This window comes from Schistocerca gregaria, chromosome 1 (genome assembly GCF_023897955.1).
Source record: "Schistocerca gregaria isolate iqSchGreg1 chromosome 1, iqSchGreg1.2, whole genome shotgun sequence".
In the NCBI taxonomy this organism is placed as follows: domain Eukaryota; kingdom Metazoa; phylum Arthropoda; class Insecta; order Orthoptera; family Acrididae; genus Schistocerca; species Schistocerca gregaria.
The window spans coordinates 395,473,503-395,495,950 of record NC_064920.1 but is presented as its reverse complement, the minus strand read 5'-3'; the positions used below and the strand labels follow the sequence as shown (position 1 = coordinate 395,495,950).

At 45.9% G+C, this 22,448-nt stretch overlaps 1 protein-coding gene and 1 long non-coding RNA gene across 5 annotated transcripts in view; both read left to right on the top strand.

Annotated features, from left to right (window-relative positions):
- LOC126349083 (uncharacterized) overlaps positions 1-16,491 on the top strand; it is a 191,191-nt gene extending 174,700 nt beyond the window's left edge. Inside the window, exon 3 of the long non-coding RNA XR_007565179.1 lies at positions 16,475-16,491. This is a non-coding gene — a long non-coding RNA (uncharacterized LOC126349083). The remainder of the gene's footprint in view (positions 1-16,474) is intronic.
- Positions 16,492-16,583: 92 nt separating this feature from the next.
- Positions 16,584-22,448, top strand: part of LOC126349037 (homeobox protein prospero-like) — a 56,027-nt gene continuing 50,162 nt past the window's right edge. For 3 of the 4 annotated variants that reach the window (XM_050002404.1, XM_050002407.1, XM_050002403.1), the window contains exon 1: positions 16,584-19,120. In XM_050002404.1, the coding sequence (XP_049858361.1) occupies positions 16,669-19,120 (2,452 nt within the window). In that variant the 5' untranslated portion in view covers positions 16,584-16,668. The remainder of the gene's footprint in view (positions 19,121-22,448) is intronic. The other variant, XM_050002406.1, reaches the window with a different exon arrangement.

Here is a 22,448-nt window from a genome sequence, read left to right as displayed (position 1 = left end):
TGGTCGAACACAGCTTCCTGACGGGAGTGGTCCCTTCCCGCCCCAGGACCACTTGTCACTGCCGCCGCCTTTTCTTGTCTTCAGACCAGCTTCCCGTACACAAGACCCTTACGACACAGAGGCCCTTGTGAATCGAGTCCAGATCGGTTTACGCCGCCGTTGCAACAGGCAGCATCCAGCTTCCGTCAAGTTACAAGAGGCTACACTCGAGTTGTTCTCGTCATGAAGACTCGTGGGAACTTGCCTCTCAGTAGCCATACCTGTAGAAACAGCTGGACATCGAATGAACATCACACTAGTGCTTTTCTTTACGCAATGAAACTGACTGCTGTTAATTAACCACCATCAACAGTGACGAAAAAACACTTTCGCAGACGACAACGAGACACCGTTGCACATCTGAAAACAACAGCAACTAAATTGCATTTTAAAGGGAGATTGGCAGAAAGCAAATGGCGAACTAAAGGAAAAGTAGCATTTTACGAACGAAGCCAAACAAATTCTGAACTAGGTAATTTTAGTACTAACTCCCCCAGGACCAGATGCAACAATCCTGAAGTTTATCTTGGTCATAATGGAGAACGGTAAGCTGTCACTAGCTCAAGATTGTATTCTCAGTACCCATGGATGTATACAACTCACCATGAGGGTCTTTTCGACGGACAGATATTCTCAGATTCAATTTTCTAGTATTTGTCTGTATAAATAGTTTAAAGGAAGGAGGAATAGATTGTGTAGGGTTTAACGTCCCATCAAAGTCGACTCATTTAGATCAGAAGCAGCTCATAATCTCGAAATATACTTGAAGTGGTTTTATGGAAACCACGGCAACTGAACTCCAGTTTTTTTTTCCGATTGTGGGGGTCTGTCGCCTCACTCGGTTAAATCTTTTGAGGGTAGTAGAGTGGACAGTTGGTATCTGCAATACCTCGGTGGTCTTGAAAACCATATTGCCAGACGACAAAATTCACATTCGCACACAGTGGCACACAGGCTGCTGCGAGTTTGCAGCCTCGGGCTTGCGAAAATATGAAATTAACTACAAGCGAGGTGATTAAGGAGGAGAAAATATGTCTCTGTCTGAAAGAGGCGTAACGTAATGCTGTGACGTATACCTGTCGCTTTTGACCTTTACTGTAACGTGTATTCACACTATAGAAAGGAGGCAGTTTTTTTCGTGCGGTTCACCGAGTAGAACTACCTACTGTCGCAGAGACGGGTAAATCGCAACCTCACCAGAATTATTAACGTCATTATCGACTCTTGGCCGACTAAATCACTAAACTGATTGTTTTTTCTGGATAGTTTTCCATAGTCCTGTACGGAAATACCCAAGTGGTTCTCCATTTCTGCAGGTAGCTCCACATGATTATATTTAAGATACGAAATTACGAGGAGAGTTATGCATTACTACGGCAGGCAAAGTAACTTTCATAGAACGCTGCACTAAACTTCAAAGTGACAGGTACATGACACTGTTCTTCAACGCAGTCACTAACTCCATCTAAACAACGGTCGGAAACGTACTAAAAATCGTTCAGTTATCAGATAAGAGAAACCCGCTCTTTGGTCACGAAGCCCTTTGAGAACCGCAGTGTGAATGTCCCCATCGTTAGAACATCTCTTTCTCCCTGATGTTCTTTCAGATTGCCTAAAAGATGGAAATCGCACGGTTCAGGATCCGGACATCGCGATCACCATCAGTCACATGTGTGCGGCCTTGTTCATATTGTTCCACCTTTCTACTACGGCTACTACTGCATTTGCTCCATATACTATCAGAGGTTCATGGCGAATCTGCGTGCCATTTGGACGTTTTGCTCACACGAATCGTGCCGTCCCGCATACTTAAATTTTGGAGTACTCCATGTCATTTGCATATTGTGATTTTTACGCGTGACGCAGCAGAACTGTATTTGCAGGAAATCCATAACATGAGCTCTTTTTTGACAATGTGCCACTCTAGTCTCAGCGTAGGACGACAAATGCAGCTGACTTACGAAATCCCTACGTATGCAGAGCACTATTTAGACGACTCGTATATGGAACTGTACAGAAAAACGCTGTCGGTCCCTCTTGCCTTCCTTCGGGTGCACTAAGTGACATCAGACACACAAACAAATGTGTTAATGATTGGGAAATGTATCAAGTGCAGTAGCGACGCGCCAGGAAACGGAGAGGAGGAAGCTGCGGTCTCTCCTTGGGCTCTCGTTCTGGTGGGTGGGGGAGAGGGGGGAGGGAGGGGTGGGAGGTACGTGAACGGGGCATGGGGCACCCGCCGGTCTTGCCCGCCTGTGACAGTCACGGCCCGTTCGTGTCTCAGGCCAGGGAAACCCTGATTGAGGATTTCCTCAATCACTCAGACGAACGCGCGCCTCACGTAAATAAGGGCCAGAGCGCGGACCCTTGATTTCTGTCCTGTCCCTCGCTTCCTCCCGCCGCGGTGCAACACAAACAGCTTGTTACTAGCCGCGGGTGGCGGGGGCGGCCGTCCGTGGCCGGCACCGTGGCCCAAAAAACTCCACACTTTGCGCCTCGTTCACCTAACAAGGTACCGTGGTGTCTCCACCAGGTATAACTACCGTAAAACGAGGCTCAATATCGCCAAACGCCACAGCAAATGTAAAAAACTTGCACCTACTACTGGAGAAAATAGTAAAGAAACGAAGGACTGGGTCGGAGAATACAATGATTTTGTTTTGTTACTTTACGAAAACAAAAAAAAAGATACAAAAAAAGAAGCGAGATGCGAGTAGGAGTCCCCCACTGAGGGTTCCGTACAAACTTAATTATGCATGCAGAGAGTTCATCCATTCCGGGAACCTAGGATTTCCACCATTTATACCTGTTATTGACGACATTGATACTAGCAAGATATCGGCATCTGTGATTCCAAGAACTTCGAGAAATTTTAAATTTCGGGATTGAAGTCAGGTAACAGATGACAAAAGAAATATCTTTTCGTGTGCTGTAGCTACATATCAACAATTTTCTGATACTTTTCCTTTACTTGTACAGTGAAACCTTACTAATTACCGAATTTCATCCTTCTACGTAAAGGAGAGGTATTCCATCTATTTTAAAGAGTGAGCTTGCATCAAAATATTGGTTGCATTGACTTAGAAATTATATTTATTACAACGCTAAAGGACTGTAAACTTAGTTTGCGACATATTTTTACCAGATCATGACAAGAAGGTGTCTCAGCAGACGCAATAACAGACAGACGGTCTGATAACATAGGCAAAAAAGTTTTTTCGTGTAATTCTCAAACTAACTTCTTGCCAAATCATTATTCTAGGTCAACAGGAAGTACCCTATAGGTTATAATGACCCAGTTTGCGACTACCAAAGTATGTGGCAAAAACGGTTACATCTTTTCAAAAATGGTTCAAATGACTCTGAGCACTATGGGACTTAACTTCTCAGGTCATCAGTCCCCTAGAACTTAGAACTACGTAAACCTAACTAACCTAAGGACGTCACACACATCTATGCCCGAGGCAGGATTCGAACGTGCTACTGTAGCGGTCGCGCGGTTCCAGACTGTAGCAGCTAGAACCGCTCGGCCACCCCAGCCGGCTGTGGATTAAAAACTCAAAACTGTGATCTGCCTATCGAAATTTGCCAAACGAGTACCAGCATTACCATTCTTACATTTTTCAACTAACCGTCTCGTTACAGAATTCGATGTGACCCACTGATTGCTATCATCGAGGGCTGTTTTAATCCATTTAATTTTTAAGCTCCTCGTGGATGACTACGTCCCTAGAATCAGAGCTCCGGACCAGCTGGACAATTGTAAGGGAAGTAAGTGTCGCAGAAACAGTATCAGTTTTGGCTCCAGGTAACATGCGTAGGTGATCGACGACCGTTTCGAGTGTGGGACTGCCCAAACTCTGATTTCACAGTCTGACGCAACCCTTGTGAAGGATCATGCAGCGCAAAGAACGGCCGGCTGCGTTCTCAGATAACAGTCTCTTTCTGTGGCTTTCTCCATGCCTGACAGTCATTATGTGTGGCAAAGGAATACGTCTGCGGTATCAGTGCAGACGCAAGCATTGGAGTCCAACGGAGCGGATGACTGGTCAGCGGCCAGTATTGACGGGTTCGCGGTTCGCCTGAGGAAGGCCATCGAGCGCCGCATCTGCCCTCCGGCCACGCGCCTGTCCCGTATCGAGTTTCACACGGCCAGGCGACCAGGTGGCTAGCCGCCGGCCAGCAGGCAAAACACTCCGCCCACCGACATCCCAGCTTGATCCGGAGTCGTGCTGTCTCTCCCCAGTACCCGGAGGCCGCCTTCAGGTCGCGTTTCCAGTTGTACGGCACCTCTCGTAACGAGACCGGAGCGCTCTGCAGAGCTCCGCCGAGATCCAGGTTCTGTCGTGATTTCCCACCGTACTGGTTCTCTCAGTGTCAGGCCTTTCCGTTAATCTGTCGTAAATATTATCCCCAGCTGTTATTCTTTTAAGTGGCTTGCTCCCACGGGAGGAAGACAACGGAATGAAGGAAGGGAGATGCCGCTGACGAAGGAGTCCATTATAAACAACAGCTTTAGCTCAGTAGGAAAGACTGTCGAAAGAAGTCCTAGTCGTAACCGCCGCTTCCACGCAAAACGTAACTTGAAGCAAACAAGAGTCTCGTACGTAAATGTGCAAAAACGTTACCTACAACCAGCAAACTGCATGGGAGCGTCTACAAGAATGAAGGCAACACTCTTTCTGGGTGTCCTTTACAGTATCACCTCATTTTCCCATCACTGCTTTACTTCTGAACCAATTCTCAATGATCTGCTTTGCAATATTAATAGCTTATATTGGACTATTATTCAAAAGAAGCGAGGTCCAATTACCTGTTGGGAAATCCTGATTCAGCTTTCTGTAAATCATCTAAAGCGGGTAAGGTCACGAGGGTAATGTCATGCGTCCCCGAACAAGGTTTTCTTCCGACTTTCAACAAAAAATGGTTCAAATGGCTCCTAGCACTATGGGACTTAACATCTGAGGTCATCAGTCCCCTAGACTTAGAACTACTTAAACCTAACTAAGCTAAGGACATCACACACATCCGTGTCCGAGGCAGGATTCGAACCTGCGACCGTAGGAGCAGCGCTGTTCCGGATTGAAGCGCCTAGAACCGCTCGGCCACAGCGGCTGGCTTCCAACTTTCTCCATTCGATTACGTTTTCCGTTCCTACCGATCAGACCCATACGTTATTGTTCACCTCATTTACAACATTTAAATCTACTACTGCTTGATAAAATAAAGCTCATATCTCACAAACCATTCATTTTCTTGTAAGCTAAAAACTGATTTAATGTAAGACCTTTCTCTGCTACTTCAGATAAATACATTTAGGCCACACACAACACTTAGGCTTCGTTTCTGAAATGTCTAAATGTAGTCGAAAAGGCTACTCTTGCTCGGAGTACATAAGGAGTTTTAACAAAATTGTTCAAATGGCTCTGAGCACTATTGGACTTAACTTCTCAGGTCATCAGTCCCCTAGAACTTAGAACTGCGTAAACATAACTAGCCTAAGGACATCACACACATCCATGCCCGAGGCAGAATTCGACCCACCGACCATAAAGGTCGCCGGGTTCCAGACTGTAGCGCCTACAACCTCTTGGCCACTCCGGCCGGCGGAGTTTTAACTGTTCGTGTTTTCACGTTACAGCAAATGCACTGTAGAACAAGACTGCATGACCCACAGGAAGGTCACCGACAGCTGGTTGCTCCTGAACGTTCTAAGTTCGCCGATAATTTCCTTAACCTTTTGGCAACGGACGAACACTGTAGCAGATGAATAAAAAAATCCAAAAAGTCATGTGTCGGAATCACCAGAGCTACCGATAAAATAACTATTTACTACCGTATTCTATCTTGTGATCTTCAGATATCACAAGATCGTTTGCGACAGTCTGAGTGGCAATGGTGTAACTGCGGCGCTATAGAAATAAAAACCACAATAATGAGGTTGCCATGTAGGCTGTTGCAAACAGTATTATGATACCTGAAGATGGATCAAAAGACCGAAACCGGTAGAAAATACTGATTTTATCAGCAGCTCTTAGAGCGATTTTGAAAAAAAAAAAGGACTGTTTTCAAATACTTACGAGCTGTAGGGCACTACCAGCACAGAATATGTTGTAGATAAAGAAATCTCAGGCTTCTTCGGATCGCGAATAAAAAAAGTCCCATTCCCAGCTGAGAGCAACGACTGTGTGCAAAAAGGTCACCTAGTGGGGTGGCACATTGCCTCCCCTTCCCGATTCCGTAGTCGCTACACGGGTAACCGACGGAGGCTACAACTGCGAGGCGAGCCGAGGTGGCTTCTTGAAGGCATTGAGAACAACTCCTTGGGATCCTTTTGAGCGCCAGACGGGGGCACGAGGAGGCCGTACCGGTCGCGGCGAAAAGTCCGTTAGGCGACCGCCGCTACCCCGCCCAGCTACCTGCTCTGCGCAGGGCCTCTTGCCGGCTTCCTTCCTTCCTTTCTTCCTTCCTGCCGGCTGCCGGCCTCCTTGCAGCCCGAGTCACCTCCGTCCCACAAAGACGCGGCGGGCAGCTCCTCAGCACAGCTGTCTGTAGCCCCGCAGACAAACACACCTGCCCCGCTGCAGCCAGCCCACCGCTCCAACCAAACGTGCCACCACTGTTGCAAACCACTGTGTTACATCTCCACAAAATATTATCCATATATTTAGTAGTGCGCAATAAGGATTTTCTTCGTTATCGTCTTATTCAAGCTTAGATGCGATCTCTTAAGCACCTTTTACACGATCGGCTTTCTTGGCTGCAGGAACACAGCGAGTTTACTGCAGTGCTCCTAGCTTTTTATTCCTGTACTGAGTCTCGTCTGCGACGGGTGGTCATTTTCGTCTACACGTCAGTGTCAGAACTGAGTGTCTTGTGAGAACTGCCTGCACTGAAGTTCGACACCAGAACGATAAAAGTGGGGTTATGAGGGACTTGCGAAAAATCGAATTGTAATAACAAGAAGTAGGAACAAGAAATGATAATCGAGTTTATTTCTGACCATAGCAGAATTCGTAGTGGAACTTCTTGGCAATGGTCGTTTGATAAATTCTCTACACTCCTGAGAACTGGAAGAATAGGTTAAGTATCATCCAAACAATTCAGAACATACTCATTTATTTGTCCGAGAAAATATATACTTGCAAATTCATTAAGCATTATCTAGAATGCAGCAAAAGCGCCGTTTTCTTTATGTTTGTGTTTCCTTTCTAAGTGACAAACAACATAAAAATTATTTTCTTCGTCAAATAATTCTGAAATTTGCACTGTTAAAATATTTTTCATCAAAACGCGTTTATCTATTTACGCTTGTATTTATGCATTTTGTAGTCTTGTTTCTACAAACGGAAAAACGTTTTTGCTTTGAGATATGTGATATCTTTCGTAGGAGAGCACTATCAGGAAAAAAATACCAAGACCTTGAGTAACTTTTCAGCGTGTCACGGAAGCAAAGCAAACAACACAATTAAGATTGAGATGACACGAAAGCACAAAATCCATGACAGGTATGTTCTCGGCCAGATCAGGTTGACTTCTGACGCCGCCATAGTCCCCTGTTTCTGCGCATCGGCCGTGTGCAGCATATCCGGAAATTTACAATTCCACACTCTGCACAATCTAGAAGTCATTGACGTCATAGACACACTCTCGTCGTGGTTTGTCGATAATTTGAATGCAGGCACAAAAGGCGCACTCACTTCGAGTAGTCGATTTTGACTCTCTCGAGTAAAACATTCTTTATTTACAATATGTCGTGTCAGTCTTATCACGTCTGTGCACCTACCTTGCTTTGCCCATCTTCTTACTACCTACATGTAATTCTTTCACTTCTGTTTCCCAGTTGTGATGCTTAACTACTTTTTTTACGTCTCTCTTCGTGTATTTTATCTTAGATTTGTTTACCTTAAACCGATTTCTGCGATAAGTAGTCTACGCATTGTAAAAAAAATGACATTTTCAGATGAAGACAGTTACTGTATTTTTAATTATACGTTTAATATTTTCTTTGACGCGGTCACAGAAAATTTTTTACTCCGTTAATCAGTACTGGCTATCACTCACCCCTTCAGAACTAGAAACTGAAATAAATTCATTTCACTTTGTCATCTCTGTGGTTAGTCACCAATTAATAGTTTGTTAAAAGTTAGTTTGACAAAGAATTACTGGGCAAGCAGTCGGTACGAAAAGTAATTTTTGCTTTACTTTTTTATGTTGTCGCCTATGCATGGAGTTGACAAAGTGGTATGGGTATTCTTTTCTGATGGCCAGTGATCACTGAATGCATGTTAAGCATGCACGACATTTCCTGTGTTGTGTCGAAGAAAATACTTAGTCTACAACTCAACTTTGTAACTGATCTTTTTCCAATGTTGACATTGTGTTGAACTTCATTCGCTATTCCTTGACATAAATAATACCAGCCCGGACTTACATTCTTATTCAAACTGACTTACCTGTTTTTTATTTCCTGCTTTCACAGCACCCATTTTATTATGAAGACAGTTTATATTCCCCGTATTCCTTATTCGCGTATTTCTTAGGATTTTAAATCTCCTGCGGCCTAATTTTATAGAGCACTCTCCTGCGTCCAAAAATACTACAGTATCGATCCTAACTTGGTAAGCTGGCAGTGGTCGGGAAACGCTTGCGACAGTACTTTGTGTATCCGGAAGGGGTGAGGAGTGCGGGAGACGCTATCGGAGCGGCGCTCCCACGGGGTCACCTGCGCGGCATAGCGACGCCATAATTGAAAGGCAGGCTTGCGTGCGAATGGACGGGCGTCGGGGGCGGCAGCGCAAGTGTGGGAGCTGCGTGCAGTGCGTACGGCTGTGCGTGCCATATGGCGAGCCGAGGCGAGCGCGACAGCAGACACTTCCGACAGCTGCAACTGGTGGTGACGGACGGCTGCACCGGCTTCCAGCAACAGTTGATGCACTCGTTAGGCCGGGGGAGGCCCACCCCTCGCTGTACGCGGCGCGTAGCACGCCGCAGTGCAATACTACTCTGTGGTTGGCTTTAAAATTTTATTTTGTTTTCCTTTAAATCGCCTCTGGGGACGTATGTGGGTTACTGCACCACAGGCTCATCGTTTCCAGTTCGGGCAAGTATAGGAATTTAAAAATGTCAGTTCTGTATTAGAGAAGTTACCATCCAACGTACTGTCATGACCGAGAGAAAACTGTGGTTTCCAAAACAGAAGCGATAGAGCATTTATTTGCAATGCTTTAGATGCGACATCTCTCTGAATAGTAGCGCTATACATCTTACGGTGTGTGCTGGTGGAGGGGGCGGTACTTCTGGTAACTTTTTTTCTCCTTCTTCACGAATGGTACGAAGGAAGAACGCGTATCGATAAACCTCACCTGCCACTGCGTCCGAGAGGTTCTAGGCGCTTCAGTCTGGAACCGCGCTGATGCTACGGTCGCAGGTTCGAATCGTGCCTTGGGCATGGATGTGTGTGATGTCCTTAGGTTAGTCAGGTTTAAGCAGTTCTAAGTCTAGGAGACTGAGACCTCAGACGTTAAGTCCCATAATTCTTAGAGCCATTTGAACCATTTGTTAAACCTCCGAAGACCTCTAATTTTTCTAAATTTTTCGTCGTGGTCATTTCGCGAGACGTTTGTGGGAGGGGTTAATACGATGCTCGTCTGTTTTTGCAACGTGCTCTCTCGGATTTACAATAGCAGATCTCCCAGTGGTGTTCAACACCTCTCTTGTAGATTCTGCCTCCAGAGTTTGCTGAGTGTCTGCATAATGTACTCGCGCTTACTGAAGGATCACGTGATAACGCGCCGCTCTTCTTTGGATCTTATCTCTTACTTATCTGACTTGGAAAGAGTCCCAGGCTGTGTGAATGGTAAAAAAATCGGTGGACAATTCTCTAGTAAGTCACTGCTTTCGTGGATGAAGCAGATTTCCCAAGAATCTAAGCCTGCCTTCTTCTTTTGTTACCATCTGTTACATATGATCATTCTACTTGAACTCGCTCCGGCTGGTTACTCCTTAAGTATGTGATTTGTCGCCTGTAGCGTAATCGAACAGTAGTGTATCGTTGTGCGTCCAGGTAGACAGCAGGATCGAAATCCTTAATCGCGTGAACTGTGGTATGATGAACGCGTGTCTGACATATTACCTTTGTAGGGAGAGAATGATGAATTTCTAGCGCTATTTTTAAGGATCAACAAGTTGCATCGTGTTCGAAAGTCCGTGTCAAGCTGGTGGGTCCAAACATAGTTGATTGAGCTTGAATCCATATACGGGTCAAATGAAGGGACTTAAGTGTTCAGGCATACTTTCGGGTCGAGATTTCTCACATTACGAGGAGCGTAGCGGACGATAACAGGTAGCTGATTTAGAGTGCGGCTGGCCGCCAAGGTGGCGGAAGTAAACGCCCCGTATGTAGGTGGACCCGCATCGCCGTCTGTGTAAAAAGTGCGACAACCTGCAAGCTTATACGAAAGCGGTCTGGAGAACCTTCATTGTCCGCGGTGTAAACATATGAAGTGCACCAATCACTGACAGTTCCCTGTACGGTTCATTACAATTCTTTTTCAGTTTCACAAGTATAAATAGAAGCTTTCGTTGCATAAAATGAAATACTGTGCAGTAGCAGCCCATCCTTTCTTGAAACTGACTTATTCGGTTTCAAACAGAAACATGTGGTAACATGTACAGTGATGTAACGTTCTAGCTAGTATATTTTCATGTGGCAACGTGAGCTACGATATATATATATATATATATATATATATATATATATATATATATATATATATTACAAAAGCACAAGTAATCTCTCTTTTGACAACGCTTTTTACTTTTAAACGTTCCCTATGTTCATAAAAAATTAGACTAAAAGTAAATAATACAAAGAAAGAAAATTCTGCAAGCAGCAGGAAACTGGTTAATACTAGCGTGTCACATAGGAAATTGACACTCGTACATTTTTTTCTCCATGACCTTGTCTTCGTAAAGCTCATAGTTGTTGGTGTATGGAGAACTGTATGCTTACTTTCAGTGGTTGGTTCTTTACTGACAAAGTAATAAGTCAAGGAGATGTTGCCCTTATCTTTTAAAAGTGACCATTCGGGCAACCGCAAGTTTGTGTGAGGTATTTCCTCTGCCAAGACAGGAAAACATACCTCAACGGAATAGAAAAGACTCTTAGAAAACAAAGTAGTGCTGCGTTTCATTCGAGGTCAGGTGTTTAACGACGGTCAAATTGTTCACAGAAAATACCATGCGTAGGCCTTGCAGAGAAGTAAGGGGGAAATCCTGGTGCGTAAGTGTCCTCGATAGTGATGTCGCCTTCTTCTGTTTCGTTAAATGAATGGCACGGAACGAAACAAAGGTACTTAACGACTGATCCACAGACGCGTCTGGTCGCTGTTGTGTTCTGTGGTGTGAGTGCTGTACACGACGCGCATGCTAACGCCGCCGGATAGACTTGGGCGTCTATCCTTTTAGAGAACGCCTAATAGACTTACGACACTGATATGGCCGCACTGCGTCTGGACTTCAGCTGAATTCTATAACATCGGCATTCCTCCAATTAAGAGGGCTGGATTCCTTCTGACCTATACAGTAATACAATGAAACACGCGTGTTTTTGAAGAAACGTTCTCTGTTTGGCAATATCATTGCATTTGGAAAGTCTTTGTTTTCGTCGTTCTCTGGAAAGAATTCGTCCTCACTGAATAGGCAGCCTTAACACAGAAAAATCTTTTTACGGCTTGACATTCAGGCTGAATTTCGTGAGAAATTTATCTGCCTGTACAAGGATCCATCCTAGATGTCACTATTGATGGAAATATTTGCAAGTAATTGTCCATACAATTCTACATCATAGCCGGACTGAGTGGCCCAGTGGTTCTAGGCGCTATAGTCTGGAACCGCGCGACCGCTACGGTCGCAGATTCGAATCCTGCCTCGGGCATGGATCTGTGTGATGTCGTCAGGTTAGTTACGTTTAAGTAGTTCTAAGTTCTAGGGGACTGATGACCTCAGCAGTTAAGTCCCATAGTGCTCAGAGCCATTTGAACCATTTTAGTTCTTCTCTACTGTTACCCAGGCAGAAACGCACCTATGGTAAATAGCCAAGTAAATGCTTGAGAAACTTGATTTCTTTAGCGGTTACACTGATACGGTTTTCCGCGGCTTTCCTGAACGATTTCTCTGGAATGGTGGGGTGGATACTTAGTAGGTCAATGTCCAAAATCTCTCCCGTACGGTCAAAATGAGCCACTGCTCCTACTGTAATCACTTAGTTATCGACAGAAGATTATAGCTTAAAGACCTAATAGAAGTGAGGTTTCATCTCGGATTTCTCCACATGCGTTTCAGCCACTGAGAAAGTAAGACATGACAGCAGACAGCGATCTGAGCCTTGCTCCCGTTGAATATTATCTCCGTGTCTTAACCACAGTGACAACTTTTCGCGCCTCGAAACTGGTGGAAACAGAGGCAGTAATACAAGCAATTCTGCACCACCTCATCTATAAGCGAAGACCTACATTCGTTCCGAAACGTAACTACCTCTTTCTGTCTAAAGGGACGCGCCGGGTGCTGAACCTCGGTACCTGGCGGCCGGGGGCTGGAGCGCGCCTTGCAGACCGGAGGCTAGGAAAGTAGCGGCGGTGGGAGGCGGAGAGTGCGCCCCTCGCCTCGTGGCGCGGCTTCCATTGTCGACACACAAAGCCGATGACGTGGTACGGCCAGGGGGACCGAGTAGGTCTTTGTCGATTCGCGTTTTCTCCCGCGCGCCCATAATGACACACGCCAACCAAAACCTTTACACTGCAGCAGCCAACCACTCGCCGCCTCCGTTCCTTCGCATCAAGCCTTCTTCTTCTCCTTTCCTTCCGACTTGTTAAGCAGCTGTGCGTCAGAGTGACAGAAGAAACCCGCGCGTGTTCACTCTCGCCCGCTTGCAGGTCTTTCTCTGCGCTCGTTTTAACTACACTGGCTCGTGCAGCGCAGTCTTTCCGCGGCGATTGTCCGAGACCAGCTCCAATTTAGTCGCAGAAAATGATAAGAGATGAATGTTGGATTGCTCCTACGTCGTGGACTCAGTTTGCTAAACATCTCAACATTTAACGCTGCTTAGGGATTAGTGTGCGACGTTGTCGATAGCACTGGTCGCAATACGCGCATCCAAGTGGCCCAAGAGAAATCCCTCTTCGCAGCTCCACTGCTTTTCAGCGTTGTATTGAACTACAATCGTGATCCTCTCCGTCAATATTGCTTGCAACGGGTAGTCTAGTGATCGTAAACGATTACTGCAAATGCATCAACAGCCGGCCGTTGTAAAAAAAATAGCTTCATAATAAATACTGTTAGAAGGAAGTGGCCACTGCAGGCCATTTGAGTAATAGATAGAATTCGCCCCATTCTCAGGTTTGAAAGACGATACACAATTAATACCATGTGCACCTGTGATGGCATTATATGCGAAAGTATCCTGAGAAGATACATACAAAGTCTAGAAAGTGAATGACATACGGAGAGTCTCTTTGTTTATCTGAGCTAAAGGAAGGAACTACTTACTAGTTCCATATTTACAGCTTCATATGTATTTTATAGAGTACTACGAGTTTCAGTTTAAAGGGTAATTATTTGATTCCATTCGCAAATCGCTGGAAAAATGACTAAATGAACAGCTTAGTACATGTTCTGTCTGATGTAATCTTACTTTCAAGAGATCCGTAAACAGTACTTGACATTTCTGTTAAGAATCTTTTAACATGTCATCTTTATCGTTTATCAATAGTCCGTCAGACCGATTTTTCTAGACTTCTGTGAAACTGGCATAATATCTGGGAGCCGGTGGTCACCTTTACTGCCCTTGTTTAAATGGCACTCTCTAGTTGCATGTCACGTTCGTGTCGCCTGAACTACTTTATATATTGCTCTCATTAGTACGAAGCAAGCGTTCTTTTGCACTTATATCACCGCACTCAAGCAGGGCAGGGAGCGATGCATTAGACCCCGACTGCCAGGCATGTTCAAGCAGTGTGTGTCATTCCCCTTTTGCCATGACATTTGCTTCGCCCTATCGACAGGGGGGGGGGGGGGAGGGAGGGGGGTTTACTTTTGCGACAGACGCGCTCTGGAAACCACACCGCAGTTAAATTGAGTCTTGATTGCTATTACTGGTTGCGCAGAAACGGTAATATCGCTTTTCCACTTTACGTCATGATACCATCAAAGAGATTTCCTGTCTAATTGGAGATATGCAAATGTTAACCCTGGGACCGCCGCCGTATTACGATACGTGCAGTCTATTGGTCGTGGCCGAAGAGATGTTTGGTCGTTTCGCCGAAATTGGTAATTCATCAATTACGATATTCAGTTTCTCCTTTCATACTGCGTTGGCCACAATTAGCTGATAGCGGAGGGAAATGCAGAATGACGTAGCGTTTGTTGCGAATTTAGAATGGCATAAGGAGTCAGTTGTTGAAATGGAACGTCATTGAGAAGTTCAGTGACGATAGGTCGCTCGGTTTGTATTTTCTTTGTGTACAACAAATGAAATCTGATTGTATGAATCTGAGTTCTTTGCCAGACCTGTATTCTGTGCCTACTATAAAACTGTCTCGGTATTGTTCTCATGTCGACGCCAAATTGTACATTATCTCATTATTCGCACTTCCCATGACGGAATACAAGAAGACAGTGCCACTGTCTCACTTGTTTGCATGTTTGTGTAAGAGAAATAGAGCTATGTCTTTCTGGTTTGTTGGCACTGACATAGCGCTGAAAGTAAAACTGCTCACCTCCGATATTGTGAGTCCATTCACTTCTACTGTCAGCCTTAGCTTTGCTTGTATTGATTGAGGTAACTTTGTTCGAAATAGACGCAGTTACATGGGCATGATATCGGCAATTGCAAGCTTTAAAAGACGTTGCGAAATATAATGCAATATACAGTATGAACTCTAAGTGGTATCAAAGCATTTGTACCATTTTACAGAGGAGAGTAGTAGGCCTACGGGATGTATTTATTTTTGCTACCGTTTCTGATGTTTGAAGTCAACAAATCCAGAAACAGTTTTGAAGCAGAGTGAGAGGATCCTGAAGTGTCGACGCCATTTCGCCATGCAGTTGCGTACTGTACAGTGCTGAAAATCAATACCATTTAAACTGAATTGCATGATTTTTAATTTAATGCTTATTCCACTATATTTTACCGAAATATTTCGGCACAGCTGGCGTCTATGCGCGATATTTTCATACACGACCGTTACAGAGCTGCTGAAATTTTTGTTGTTCTTCTTCTAGTTTGCACAGTACGTCATCATCTGGTAGGCGAACTATTGAAACTGCAGAACAACAGATATTTTAGGAGGTTTGTGATGGTTATACTTAAAATTATGTGTTTTATAAAAGCAATGGAGCACAAGATACAGAAGATCACCAGATGGCTTTCATAGCCTTTCGTGTGATTTTCACTATCGAAATATCCTGTTAGATAAATTTTGTTCCATCGAGTGCGTGTTTCCACTGCAGTCAACATGTGGAAAGCAGCTGCATTAATTTACGACTCCAATGTACTTTCTTCTCACTGGAATCGTGATATTTCCACTAAATAAACTTCTCGCTAGAAAGGTAACCGTATCTGGAAACAACAGTATGGTAAAGAAAGGTTTCTTAACTATTTTCGTAAGTTATAGCACGTCCGTCGTGTTCATTTCGTGGGAAAAAAGCAGTATCTTTATTTATATTTAGTGATAACCACCACAGCTGTACTGATACACTTTGATTGTGTCATAACCGCTTTCGTTCCTTACCGAGTTGTGCCAGTATCATGGTTTAGGCGGTATCGGTGCTTTATGTAATGTTGAGTCAAAACCTAGAAACGACGGTTACAAACATGGTTCAAATGGCTCTGAGCACTATGGGACTTAACTTTTGAGGTCATCAGTCCCCTAGAACGTAACTAACTTAAGGACATCACACACATCCATACCAGAGGCAGGATTCGAACCTGCAACCGTAGCCGGTTCCAGACTGTAGCGCCTAGAACCGCTCGGCAATCCCGGCCGGCAAGCAACGGTTACCGGCCGTGGCGCAGTAAATGAATATCAACAGAGCAGTGGTGGTTCCAATTCATCATTAACTTTGGTACCAATTAGCTGTTCAGCTCAAAATAATCGAGATTAAACAGCAGTACATTAGTCTCGTGAAAGGTATCTGAAAAGGGATCGTTGTATGGAAACGCTTCGTAACACTTTATTTTGGTCAATTATAGCAACTGCATTGTGCACATTTGTTGGTAGAAACCAGTGTAGTAGCAGGGCCTGCATATTTGAAGGCGAGAGGGCACTGAGTGTGGAACTGACTTGCGGCAGAGCGCGCGCGGCGGCGGCGGCAGCAGTGGCGAGGGTGACCTGCGGGTGTGCGCTGACGCCAGGTGTGCGGTGGCTTGTTGCAGGCGCGGCGATGGGCAAGTGAGTCTGAGCGGCGCGCCGTCGGCCGGAGTACAGCAGCAGCAGCGGCAGAGGCACAGCCCGCACCAGGAGGGGAGTCGCCGAGGTGCCGAGGAGGGGAGGCGCGGAGCTCCACTGGCTGCGCCGGGGCCCCTACCACTCGCAGCGGACCCTCCGCCAATAACAGAGGCGCTTTCTTATGATGTCATCAGAAGAGGAGGCCGAATGCTTCGGGTTGTACGGAGATAAACTGCTGAAGAAGACAAAGCGCACGAGGCAGCGAGTGGACGCGGGCGAGCCCAGGAACAGCTACTCGTCCATACCGAACTTCAGTTCGCGACCGAGCTTCCTCAGCGGAGGACTGTACGGCGCCATTTTCAGCCAAAGCCAGCAACACTTCGGCCTGTTCGGGCCGGCGGCGTTCGCGCCCGCCAAGATGCTCAACGAGCTGCTCGGCAGGCAGGGAGTGAAGACAGACGGAGGCGGCGGAGGCGGCCAGGCGGGCGGCGGGGGCGTCGCCACCAGCGCCGGGCCCGACGTCATGATGGACAACAGCGCCGGCGGCGACTCCAAGGGCGCCTTCGACTGCCTGAACGCCACGTCGGTGATCCGGCGCGGGCTCGACGGCGAGGACACGACGGGCGCGGGCAGTCCGCCGCCGGGCGACCTGGCCCACCACATGCTCAGGGACATCCTGCAGGGCCGCAAGAAGGACCTGCTCGGTCTCGACCTGCACGACCTGCGCGGAGACCCGGGCTCCCCCGACAATAACAACAGCATCACCAGCAACAACAACGACCTGTTGCTGCAGCTCAAGAACGGCGACGTCACGTCCGAGGGCATGGGCGACAAGGAAGTGGCCATGAACGGCAGTGACGGCGAGGTGCAGAGCGGCGAGGAGGAGTCGACGACGGCCGTCGAGGAGGCGCTCAACGAGGTCGCCGGCGCCGTCAGCAAGCAGATCTCCAAGGAGATCAAGAAGGAGATGGAGGAGGCGCTGAACGGCGGCGCGAGCTCCGACACGGAGCAGTCACTCGCGTCGCCTGCCTCCGACTCTGGGAACCGAGTGAAGGACGAGACGGAGAGCGACGCGCAATCCGGCGACAAGGACGGCAAGGACAAGGACGTCCCGTCGCCGTCTTCGGGGCAGCAGTCGCAACAGCAGCAGCACCAATCCACCAGCACGACGCCGAACAGCCAGCACAAGCCTTCTGAACACATGGCCGAGCTGAAGCGAGCGCGCGTGGAGAACATCGTGTCGTCGATGCGGTCGAGCCCCGTGCCGATCGCGGTGAACGGCTGTAAGAAGAGGAAGCTGTACCACCCTGTCCAGCACGACAGCAGCAGCCAGCAGCAGCAGCAGCTGCACCTGTCTGCAGGGCTGGGACTCCTCATGGACGACGAAGACGACCTGTTAATCGAACCGCCAGAGGTGCGCCAGAAGCGAGTCGAAAAGAACGCCCTGAAGTCGCAGCTGCGGTCGATGCAGGAGCAACTGGCAGAGATGCAGCAGAAATACGTTCAGCTGTGCACGAGGATGGAACAGGAGTCGTCGGATTGTGCCGACATGGACGACGGAGGTAGCGACTTGGACGCGGACGCGCCGAGCCCGACGCCGCCGCCACCCCCGCCTCCACCACCTCCACCCCCGCCGCCCCCACAGCAGCAGCAACTACCGCAAGTGATGCCGCCGGTTCCCATGACTGCTGTGCCGCAGCAGCAACCTCTGCCCCCGGTCGCTATGCCGCAACAACCCCCGGCGATGCCTCCCGTAAGCGTGCCGGATAAGAACGTGACTCCCAAGCCGTGCTCTCCGGCGAACAGGTTACCCGTTCCCAAAATGGGACAACAACACCATATGATGCAGACGATGAACGGCGGCATGCCGATGATGCACCACCAACAACAACAACCACAGCAACAGCCGCCGCCGCAGCAGCAACCGACGCCGCAGCAGCAGCAACAAATGCACGAGGGCCACCCGCAGATGGCGCAGCACCACCAACACCACCACCCCCTCAGCAACGCCGCTGCCATGTACCTGGGCGTCAGCCACAAGCTCTTCTTGGAGCAGGAGAGGATGGCCAAGGACGCAGCAGCGGCGGCTGCCGTGGCGGAACAGCAGCACCACCACCACCAGCAACAACAGCAACAACTCGCCGCCCAGCAGCAGCAACAACAACAACAACAACAACAGCAGCAGCTGGCTGCACAGCAGCACCATCAGCAGCAACAGCAACAAGCTGTCGCGCAGCAGCAGCAGCAGCAACAACAACAGCAGCAACAGCAGCAGCAGCAGCAACAACAACAACAACAACAACAGCAAGTTGTGCAGCAGCAGCAGCAGCAGATGAAGAGCTCTGCTGTCTCGGCGGACTTTTCGGAACGCTTCACCATGTTCCGCAACAGCGTGGCCGCCGCCCCAGTATCCGGCGCCGATCTCGAGGGCCTCGCGGACGTCCTCAAATCGGAGATCACCGCATCGCTGTCGAGTCTCATCGACTCGATCGTGTCCCGGTTCGTGCAGCAGCGGCGTTTCAAGCAGTCGGAAGCAGCGGCTGTGGCCGCCGAGCAGCTGAACAAGGACCTTCTTCTGGCGTCGCAGCTACTCGACAGGAAGAGCCCCAGGACTAAGGTCATCGACCGTGGAGGTAAGTGCTGAATAACTCCTGTACCCGTCATGTTGCCTACTCAGCCTTCATCTGAAGCACGTAACTTGTTTAAAAATCGCTTTTTAGACTGTGCACAAGTGATTCGGCTTAGCGAAAGGTGTGAGACTGTTTGTGATTGTTAAGCATGCGCCACGACATGACAGAGACGGTGGCGCCCACCTGTTGCGACGACGCCTCGCGTAACTGGAGCAGCCGAACGCCGTATCCCGGTGGACAGCTGTTGTGGGCGAAGCCCCGAGCCCGCGTTGTCGCTCCTTCCGTCGCAACTGCTCGTGTTTGTTTCCGCAAGCATTGCGTCTACTGTTGTGCTTTATGTACCTGATATCGGGAGTTCACATTACCCATAAAAAGTCTGTGGACGCTAATACGGTTAAAAGTATCCTTTGCTAGATCCGTGTAATGCATACAATCACTTATATAAACAATAAAAAAAGTCTCGTATGTAATAATGTGTTAAATTCTCTAGATGGAAATGCCGAACAGTTACGTGAAAGTTTTAGATCACAGTCCGTAGCTGCAAGTGTGATACGATTCAAGAAGTGCATTAACCAGAAATAACGGCTTTCATCTAGATGTTATTGAATAATTTACAAAAGTCTTGTTGATCGATGTGTTACTCCGAAAACGCTAAAGATTTTTGAACGTCACAAATAAGCAGCGCTTCAGTACTCATAATGTTGCTACCTTTGATGTGCCCGTAATGGTTAACGGAATTTCTATATACTCTTTTCGCCGGAGTTAAGTTACTGTAACGAAATGATCCATTCGTTTAAAATAGATCCACATTTTGGCACTGTACGTGGAAACACAACAACAGTTGACGTTCAGTATTTTCTAGTTCTTTACTATTTATCCTCATTCATTTTTCTTTCTTTTGCGGGCTGACATAATTGAAAGACTAGATCGCTGATTAATGAGTTATTCTTTGTTGTTTCAAACGCTCGGTTGTTCTTGTTACGATCTCGAATTGTACTATGTAAGAGGGAAAAGTGTTTCTGAAGAAGTGCATCGTAAAATTTAATAAGGACATCTTGCTGTTTTCTGTTTTTCTTGTAACTGCTTCAGCTAAAATATTGCATATTTGACATAGAAGTTAGATTTGGTCTTTAAATTTCACAATCAAAAAGGCTGTTTGCTACTGATTTTTCCTACTACATACAAACTGCACCTGTGTCGTAAGAATTTAGTGAACGAAAGTGCTAAAATGTAGTTTTTTCCTTAGCGACCATGTTCTTGTTTACAAAATATTACACAATATTTATATTTATGGATCGTAGTGTAGTGACATCAATTCAGCTATTCTTGATAAAAAAAGAAAAATCGGACGCAGTTAATCCGCACAGTGCAGTCTTACGCACATTTCGCACAACGTCTCGGATTTTCTTGCACTTGCGTCCCAAATACAGAAACATATACAAAATAAGGAAAGGAAAATAAAAAGATATTTGATGTAGAAATATGAGGTCATGATGTTTCCCTCTCATATCAAAGAGGGCCGCCAATTAAGTATGCATTAAAAGCGCAACTTAGTGCTCTGTATACTCCTAGATTCTCGTCGTCGCAAAATACGTGTAGAAGGCGAAAAGCATTTCATTATGCCTGAAGCTATTATTGTTTATGTAAAGTTAGATAGATGTTTTTGTGACAGCTATTTTTTTGCGATAAGTTCCGACAAATTAAAATAGTATGTCCAGGCTTTTCAGCACGAGGCGTTTCGGCACACTTTAGCATCCTCACTTCACTTACTTTGGCAGTGCCATAATACTTCACAATTTCACATCAGTAGCGAAACTGTCTTACGACGTTTTGCCTAGGATAGTATAGTTGGCACTTTCTGATTCCTGCGAAGTGTTCTGTTCTCATAGAAAATTAACAGTTCACGTTTCGAGCACTTTTGGTAGAGAGCTGTGTCTGGCTGACATGCATACTCAAACTAGAGCAACAGGCAGTCACCTCACTATAAGCTACCTGCAACAGAAGTATATTGCTTTAACACTGTGGGACTGTCAAACATCCAAAGTATCTTACACACAAATTGCTTGCAGTTTCACATGCTAATAAAAAAATTTGGGCTTCTCGAACACGCGTCATGACTTTGACCAGTCATGGTCACGGGTAATGTGTGCCATCATTTCAGATAAAGCAGCACTTGGTATCAATTTGAAGCCAACTTTTAGTCGCATCGAGTGTTCCAGAAAGGCTAAAATGCTTGCCAGATACAGTCGACTCTAGATATATCATTGTTCGAGACACCTAACAAAGTCTCAATAACTAAGAGATCGATTTAACATAAGTTTGACTCATCAAATTACAATCAGGAAAAAGTAGAAATAAGAGTATGAGTTAAAAAATGGTAGACCATTGTAATTTGACAAAGATACTTACTTTTGTACCAAGTGAAGCTGAGAGTAACACACATAAAAAGAAAGCTGATTTTTTACATCTTTAGTTATTCTTTTGTTTATTTTAAAATTTCAGCCAAAAGACACAAAGTCCCTAGAACACATAAGAAAGGTTCAGTTTTATTAATTTTTAATTTTTTAATTAATTTATTTATTTATTTTATTTCATTATTTTCATTATTATTTTATTTTTTATTTTATTATTTTTTATTATTATTTTAATTAATTTATTTATTTTTTATTTTTTATCACATAACAAACGTTCAGTTTTATTCATTTTTTTATGCTGAATAATATTATTTTTCCCAAAAACGCTCCTTAAAATGACGTTATGCCCTTTTTTTCATAGTAAGTGGACTGTCAGTAGCGCCCACGTTAAAAGCGAATGACTTTAAACGTGTAATCTCTGTCCTCTTGCCCTCTGCATTCACTAAACGACTTCAAAACGAAACTGGCTGTACGGTAATAAACGTATCTGAAACATGGGTTATGGTTTCTTATTAACATTGAAATTATTTAACTGTGGGGCACGAACAGATCAAGATTAACAACGTAAAGCTATATTGTCTTTTAATCGACCATGACTGTTTCAAAAACAAGAAAAGATTTTTGAGAGACCACTGTCAATCACAAAATTTGTTGAGTACGTAAAACACTGAAGGAAGCAACATGTTTCTAGGCATAAACCTAGAGTCAGACAATAATAGCAGCACAAAAAATTAACAAAAGTAGCATTTGATAATTTGTGAACAGTGGTTGACATCAAGGAAAAATCTTGAGTTGTTAGGCCGCGTCATATTTCTTCTACGCGATCGATATTCCGTCCCGTGCGTTGGGATCTCCTTCAGGAACTTGTGATGCCCACGGTCGACCGAGTTTTCAGCCAATCGTGGACACCACAATAT